General features: G+C 40.6%; 1 protein-coding gene across 1 annotated transcript; it reads right to left on the bottom strand.

Moving 5' to 3' along the window:
* Positions 1-1038: 1038 nt before the first annotated feature.
* Positions 1039-8496, bottom strand: LOC117282213. Its single transcript, XM_033750931.1, has 6 exons — positions 8460-8496; positions 7948-8010; positions 5408-5470; positions 4656-4721; positions 3727-3832; positions 1039-1290 (listed from the first exon to the last, which is right to left on the bottom strand). Exons 1-6 carry the CDS (start codon positions 8463-8465, stop codon positions 1136-1138), a joined length of 459 nt encoding a protein of 152 aa, XP_033606822.1. The 5' UTR covers positions 8466-8496; the 3' UTR covers positions 1039-1135.
* Positions 8497-8781: the final 285 nt, after the last annotated feature.

Genomic DNA, 8781 nt, shown 5'->3' with positions numbered 1-8781 from the left:
CAACCTTGTTATGACAGGATCAGTATAGCTAGGTCTCCACTAGCGCGGATATTGAATCCCATGAAGTGGTCGCATTATTCGAATTCCAACTATTCGAAGTTATATGTAAAATATGGATATTGTTCTAACGTGTCGGAAACAGGCAATGAAAACTATTTGAACATAAGTTTTTATATCTTTATTAAAGAAATATTACAATTAAGGATAAAAGTATTATAAGTATTACATTAAAGATGAAATTAATATAATTTAAATGTAGTCACAGAGTAGTTTTATAGGGAAAAATAAAACAAATAGATGCTTTGGAGCTACAGGATTACAAGTGAGGAACTCGCAACATACATCAGACATGCAATCGAAAATATTCCCTACTATTACAGCAACTAGCAGTGTCCCATTGTGCAATCGAAACACCACAGCGAATTTGTATGTTTCGATCGAGGTAGGTTTCAGCATTCGTGATTGCTTCACGACTTGCACGGCTCGAAAAATAGCTTCAAATTCTATGAGAGCGACCTCAGCGAATTTGTGTGCTTCGATCGAGGTAGGTTTCAGCATTCGTGATTGCTTCACGACTTGTAGAGCTCGAAAGATAGCTTCAAATTCTATGAGAGTGACCTCAGCGAATTTGTATGCTTCCATCGAGGTAGGTTTTAGCATTCGTGATTGCTTCACGACTTGCAGAGCTCGAAATATAGCATCAAATTCTATGAGAATGACCTCCGTGAATTTGTATGCTTCCATCGAGGTAGGTTACAGCATTCGTTATTGCTTCACAATTTGTACAGCTCGATAGAATGCTTCAAATTCTATGAGAGTGACCTCAGCGAATTTGTATGCTTCCATCGTAGTAGGCTTTAGCATTCGTGATTGTTTCAAGACTTGCAGACTGGGGCAATGCTGTTTGTTCTTATTTGCTGCCAAGCATGGTGAATATTTTGTTTTGCATGTCTGATGTTTGTTGCACGGTCCTCGCTTGAACTTTGATCGTGCTAAATGTTACCGCTCCAGTCACCCCCTTATGCCGTATTCCTCCATGTGTTGACCTTGGCCTGCACGTTGCTGTAGTCGAACTTCCGGTGTACTATCTTCACATTTCCCCAACAATTCTTGTGACAGATATTGCTGAAACTTTTCACCTTGACTGCAGAACGTTTGGGGCTGACTTCACAGGAATCCTGCTCTTTCCCCCACTAGGGTTGTGGCTGATATTGCTGAAACTTTTAACCTTGGACTGCAGAACGGTGGGGGCTGACTTCACAGGAATCCTGCTCTTGGTCTTTGGAAGTTCTGTAAGAGACCAAATTCGTTGTTAGAGAATTAACTTTTCTTTTGTATGCAGGTATCCCTGCCTTCCTCTGTTATTCTGTTTAAATGGATGCTTTGGTTCGAGCTGAACCCTCATCCTCTGGATGATATCATACAAAATGTACCCCGTTGTTAACCCTTCCATACCCAAGTCAAGAGGACAGGAGTTTTTCTTTCCCAACCGGTTCTTGGGCCCTCCCAACCTCCTATTCAATTTTTACGTTAGGTGATTTCCGCGGGTGTTTGCGGCCGAGGCGTAAAGCTAAAGGTCTAAAGAATATCGGCGCTGTATCTCCACTCCCCTATGTGTCTTCATGACCTTCACTTTTTTTAACAAACTAAAGAGAAAGGAAGCAGTTTTTCTGAAGTTATGAATTCTGTGGCATTCAGACACAGAGAAAAGAAAACTAAATTTTTATCATGATTTCGTCTTCCTTTTCCCTGCATCTCATTGTCTTCTTGTCTTCTTCTTTGCTACCTTCTCTAAGTGCGTTATGAGTATTTTCGTACTTTCCTTCGTCGTATTATTATTATTATTATTATTATTATTATTATTATTAACAAAAGTCTACTACAATTTTTAACAATGTATGCTCTCTCAATTTTAAAATTTTAAGGTTTACAAAACATGGCTAAATGAATCCTTTTCCAACCAAAAACGTTTCCCCGCAATTCATAATGTATATCGTATTCATCGAGGTTTTCGAACTGAATCACGTGCCGGTGGAGTTTCAGTTGCTGTTTCTGAAGCAGTTTCGGGCGCCAAACTTAGATCCGACCTTGAATATTTTCGTGAATATATATGGGTAGAAATTACTGTACTTGGTGGCCGTATCTTTTTTATTGACAATCATTGATTGGCTCCTGATGTCGAAGTTGATATTATCAGATATTACTTCGGGTTTTTAGAGAACTGATTAGATATCTTAAATACCCCTTGTATCGGTTGGAATTTACTGGTATGGTTCACTTTCCCCAAATTGTCACTACTACACAAAACTGAAAGGGGGTTTGATTCGTTCCACCGCTTCTTTCCTCGGTTTAAATCAAGGGAATGTCAGAAATTATTCGCACTTTCGCCATAACACATCTTTAGGTTTGTCACACTGCTTTCTGCTCATGCATGCTTATAGTTGATACTACTGTGGTCACATGATCGAAGTTTGACCTTGATTACTTCATTTTCCTTGATGCTGTGACAGTGTAAACATGGCCGCTCCGCTAGCAGTGTGCACGAAGGAGGAACAAAGAACAGTGATCCGATTTCTCTGGTTGGAAGGTGTGTCAGGGGCTGAAATTCATCGGAGGCTTTCAACACAACACGGGAACAGTGCTCTGCCGCGTAGAAATGTGTATGAGTGGATCGACAAATTTAAAAGTGTCCGGACACGAAATTCGAGACTCAATCTTCCGCGGGAAAGGTGATGCTAACCGTTTTTTTGGGACTGAAAAGGGTCGATACTGGAAGACCACATCGAAGAAGGTTGTGCGATCAACATTTCAAGATACAGTGACTTGCTGGCCGACAATCTGAAGCCAGAAATTCGCACCAGACGCCTAGGCTTATTGTCGAGGAAAGTGTTGTTGCATGATATTACAAACTCACACATGGACGGCCAGACCGTTAAAAGCATTAATCATTTCGGTTCCAAGGTGCTAGAACACCTGCCTACAACCAAGATCTCGCCCCTTCCAACTATCATCTCTTTGGACTCCTCAGAGATGCTTTACAAGGTCGTCGATTATCTGCGGAAAGCGGTGCATAAATGGTTACGCTGCCACCCGAATACCTTCTTCTTGGAGGTAATACGCAAGCATGTGGACCGCTGGACCAAGTGCATCGAAAAGGAAGGAGACTATGTAGAAAAATGATATACTTGTTCAACCCGTACTTTTATGTATATAAATTGGTAAACCAAAAGTTCGGATAATTTTTCACTTCCCTACGTAATTATCTTGACAACTTCTGCAAATTTCCTGACCTTAATTTTACAAATCCTGCTGATCTTTCGGTTGACCATGCTGAACACGGCCAAGTTCAGCCGGATCAATTCCCTCATTTTATCACTGACTGTGTCATGCCATTGGGACGTTATACAAATTTTTTAAAAGATCTTACAAAAGATATTCCTCTTGGGATTATGCAGTTATTTATAATTACTTGTCTAGTTATTACTGGTCTTCACTGTACAACGAAACATCTGTTGATGCTGCCGTTGGCAGATTAAATTTTGCTGTAACCCTAGCCATAGATTTAGCTATTCTTTGTGGTTACATTAAAAAGTATAAATACCCTGCCTGGTTTCTGGAAGGTTAAAAGCTTACATTAAGAAGGAGAATTATGCCTATAAATGTTACAAGAAATATAAGTCTCTCTCTTTTTAGACACACTTACTGTTTACTGTGCAATCTACTCACCGCTAGATTTCTCGTTTTCTCCTTCAGTGACAGCCATGTTCTCGTTGAAGGAATTCACATATTCTATACAGCGTTCCACCTCTTCCAGATTAGCCCTGTACGCATTCTGGATTAAAAAGAAAACAGCCAGATTTACCACAATTTTGTAGATAAAGAAATTCAAGTGTACTTTACGTGCGGCCTTTCAGAGGAGCGGAGTGTGGTACCCGATTACTGTGTCGTTGTTGCAGAAGTTAGGGAGAGACTGGCAGTGAGTAATTGAGCAAGTAAAAGTTTCATGCGGAGACGTAAAATCGCAATAAGCTAAACGAGGTAAAACGTAAGTAACACTGTGAGATTAGAATCTGAAGGAGGCTCGCAAATTGGGAAACTATTAGCGAGAATATGACACTTTCAGCCAAGATAATCTAACTCATTACGTATTGATGCAGCATAAGCCATGGTTCGACGAAGGCTGTTAAAACTAACAGACACCGGAAAGAAGGCAAATTGGAACTTTTATGATATCCGAGGCAAATAAATTGAGATAATCTGAACAATGTTAAGACGCAATTCTAATGGACATTTCTGGAACCAGCCAGTGAGTATCTGAAAGACAAACACTGATAAGATTTTTCCATTCATCAAATACTGGAGGAATAAATTGGGTGTACAATGAGACAGTACATCAGCTATTCGTAGACTTCAAGAAAGTTTTTGATTCAGTAGAACATTCTTATTGGGTTACGGATACTTATGAATCAAGTTAATCTTACCAAAATGTGTTTAAATGAAATCTATAATGAAATCCATGTATACCTAGGTAAACATTTGTGTGATAGTTTCGTATTCAAACTTTCCTGAATCACGGAGATCCTTTGGTGAGACATTCTTGAATATATGTGCCATTTTCAAAGAAAATGACGTGTGAACTGATGAGACTGACTTACCTCCAGAATCAATTCCTGTATTGAGTATATCTCTCTCCGTAATTTCACACGGCGTTTTCTTGCCTCCTGTGGAGAAATATAAATGTTTGTTTAGCTGATTTTTGAAACGGCCATAAACAGCAGTCATTTCTGATAGCCCTGTTACATCCTCTACATCTGATCTCCCTCTAACGGGGAGTATGAAACTGGCACAGCGGACGAGCAAGCAGGTCCGCAAATGGATGAACGTATAGTGTTATAAACGAGTGGCATTAAAATTATTCTTGCATATAAGGAAGTGGTAACTTTAAACGCAAGGAATATTTTGATCTTTTCAGACATTATACGAACGTCTATATTTTGAGGCATACATTCTGTGTCAGAATTCGAGGTAGGAAAGCTTTGTAATGGGCATAAAATATCTTTTAATTATCCGTATATCTCTGTTGAAAAAAATTGAGGATGTTATGAATATTTAGAAAGTGACCCTGAAATTTAATTCAGAATCGCATGTGGAATTATCATAACAATTCTCATTTACGGTGCTCTAAGCGGACAGTGGTCCGTATGAATATACAGTATGAATTGTGCCTAAGAATGTTTATAATTGGTGGGATTTATTTTTGAATGAAATTGATCATAATTATTAATATGTTTACATCTACTCAGCCACTTCCTTGACTGGCTTCTCTTGGTCAAATATTCCTGAATGTACGCATGTGCCTTATTTACCGTATAAGTGATATGTGTAGTAAGTGATGTGGTTATCTCACCTTCGCTGATTTTGTCAGTGAAATCACTTTATGGCATAGCTGCTCACGGCGTACTTCTGCCGCCTGTGGAGAAATAGAAATGCTTGTTTAACTGATTCTTAAAACAGTCATAAACGTTGATTAGTTCTGATAGCACTTTTTTACCCTCTACATCTGATCCCTCTCTTACAAACAGCATAAGACCGTCATAGGAGACGAACAGGCAGGATCGCATGTGGACGTAAATTTACATCGCTCTGGAGAAGAGTGACGACTAAATTTATGCTGCTTCTGAGGAAAGAGAGACCTTAATTGCGTGGAGTGTCTTCATACTTTCAGACATTGTAGTGTGGTATGTAGACTCGTTGTTAAGCAACGGCCATGAAAGAAGCAACTGTGCAGCTGGCCGTGCTACGTGGCGGCTCCGCCAACAGACAAGAACGCAATAATTCCTCGGCAACAATTGCACTGCAACAGGGGAGCTGTGTTTTCTGCGCGGTCCGTGTTGAAGTGTTATAAGCAGGAAAAGTTGATGCCTCACATGCAGCCCTCCCATTGTTAACATCAAAATTTGGCCTTTATATAGCCCTCCCAACGTTAGCAAAAACAAACAAACAAAAATCCGATCATATGCTCTATCTTTACCAGAAGGACAAGCGGGCACTGCCTGGGAACCTTCAAAATCGGAGATATAGTTTCTTCCCCCCCACCCACAATGTAGTGTCTCTCACTACGCCCACCACTTCTTCTCTCTCTCTCTCTCTCTTTGTGTATCGCTCAATCATGAGCAACAAACCTTTGCCCCTCCACAACATAGATCTAAATTTATCAATACTTTAACAATTAAAACCCTTTGAAAATATGATATACATATGTTTGATGCTCATCCAATGTATGCAAAAGAAAATAAATTGTAGAGACACATATAAACTTTAATTTAAAGCAACAGAACAGATAGGGTCTAATGTTAGGTTTCGCGCATTTAATGCCGGACTGCTGGCTAGAAGTCAGTTTGCATCCGGAAGGTCCTGCGACCGGCCAGCTCGACCAAGGTTTTCCGTGGTTTTCCTCGGACCTAGAGCTAATGCTGAGTTGGTACCCAAATTCCACGTTGCAATGCATGTCTCACATGCAGCCCTCCCATTGTTAACATCAAATTTTCGCCCTAATATAGCCCTCCAAACGTTTGCAAAAAAAATTACTATAATGCACCCCTTCCAGCGTCATAAAAATATATAATGTATGAAGAAAATCCGATTATAGGCTCTATCCATCCCAGAAGGAGAAGTGGGCACTGACTGGGAACNCCTTCCATATCGGAGATATATTCTCTTAACCCCCCCCCCCCCACAAATTTAGTGTTTCTGACTACCACCCCCACTTCTACTTCTTCAACAATTCAACATGGCTACTAGAGTTCGTAGGACTCTCGTAAAATATGGCAGTTAACGCATTGGGAGGCAGCGCCGTGGGATCAGTATACACCTGTAAGGCGTACATTTTGATGTTGCTCTGCTCTCACAGATGCATCCCAAAACACAAGAGAGGCTCTTAATTTCAAATTATCGGACTGACTCGTTCCTGGGAAGAAAAGGCAGTACTACCCTTATGAAAGGCATTCCCCATAACCATGTGGAACTGCCTCTCCGTACTTGAATAGACGGCACAGGGGTCTGTATACCGATTGGTAGGAGTGAAGCTACCAGTCACCCCTGGAATGATGCAGACATTGCTGAGCTCTTAAGCTTTAGACAAGTCGCTACTGGTATGAAATCTGAAAGCTATATATCCATTTTGGAATAACGTACTTTCCAACTCTTCAGGCGCGTAACACCTGAATTTACTTCACATAAATGAGTTTGAAATTTCAGCACAACAATGACCCATTCATTACTCTTCTGCTTGAAATGGTGATAATGTTGTGGACAAGAAAGTCCGGTCGTTAGAAATCATTGCCTCTGACATTCTGGACTCAGATCACCTGCCAATTGTTTTCTATTTGTTGGATCATATTAGAACTAGGTACCTTTCGGACCCGGTTAACAAATTTGCGGTTTGAGAGCGTTTTCAGAGCTTGGCCTCAGAATTGAATTCACCTCGAATCCAAATTAACTCGAAGGAAGTAGCAGATAATGCACCCCCCTCCTCCCCGCGACTGTATTCTAGCAACCACAGTTGGTCAGCGTGGTGTGGCGATACATCAGGAGTTCGAGGAGCGCCTGCAATAGGCCGGCACGTCGCAAGATTGCCTGTCTCCCTCCTTGCCTTAAAGGGCATCCACCCACAAAGGAGGGGTTAACACTAGCCAACTTAGGGTTCGGAAGAGAACGCCGTCTGGCCTGCGGCCTACATCGATCACGCTTCAGGTTTAGTTAAAGTGTGCCTAATGGTGCTTATAAGTGTAGATTTAATTTTGAATAAATTTTATCAGAAATATTTAAATGTTTACATCTACTCAGTCACTTCATTGACTGGTTTTTCTTGGGCAAATACTCTTGAATATACGTATGTGCCATCTTTAACGTAAGTTACTTGTGGAGTAAGTAACATGGTTATCTCACCTTTATTACGGTCACCAATGACTCAATGTGACTTTGCATCTCATCACTGCGTTCGTCTATTTCCTGTGGACAAAATAATATGTTTAACTGATTTTTAAAACAATCATGAACAGCAAAAAATCCTAGTAGCCTTGTTCCAGCATCTAGATCTGATCTCCCTATAGGAGACTGCACGAAACCTCCGTAGCGGACGAGCAGGCAGGCCCGCAGATGGACGGCCTAAAGTGTTGTTTTCCTTAACGCTAACAAGAAGGAATGAAGATTAGGTTAAATTTATGCTTTATCTGAGGAAAAGGGCGACATTAATTGCGTAGAATATTTTCATGAATGCAACTATATGGTACAAAGTGTGCCTGTGAATGATAGTAGTTGTGGAATTGGACTGCGAATGAAACTCGTTAGAAAGATTAAAATTATTTAGAAATACTGAATCACTTCATTGACCGACTTTATGTAGCCGTATGTTCTAGAGTGTCTGTGCCATGTGGATTAGGCGGTGTGTGTAAACTCACCTTCATCGTCTCCTTTACTCGCTTTATCTCAATCCAATCGCAAGCACGACGATGATACTCTCTCTGTGGGCAAATGAAAATGTTTATTTAACAGATTATTAAAACACAATCATAAACAGCAATCAGTTCTCGTCGCTCTGCTACAGAGAACAGAAAGCCGGCAAAGCGGACGAGCAGGCAGCCCCACAGATAGATGGACATACAGGTACAGTGTCCTCCACCTTCACTTTAGAGAGGAGTGGCGCATTTGTGCTTTATATAAGGAAATGCCAATGTAAAATTTATATTCGTTTACTCTACAGGACTGTCATTGATATACAGT

Source organism: Cryptotermes secundus, unplaced genomic scaffold, assembly GCF_002891405.2.
Source record: "Cryptotermes secundus unplaced genomic scaffold, Csec_1.0 scaffold3757, whole genome shotgun sequence".
Taxonomy (NCBI): domain Eukaryota; kingdom Metazoa; phylum Arthropoda; class Insecta; order Blattodea; family Kalotermitidae; genus Cryptotermes; species Cryptotermes secundus.
Note: the sequence above shows the minus strand (reverse complement) of the source record. Positions and strands in the feature narration are given on the sequence as shown.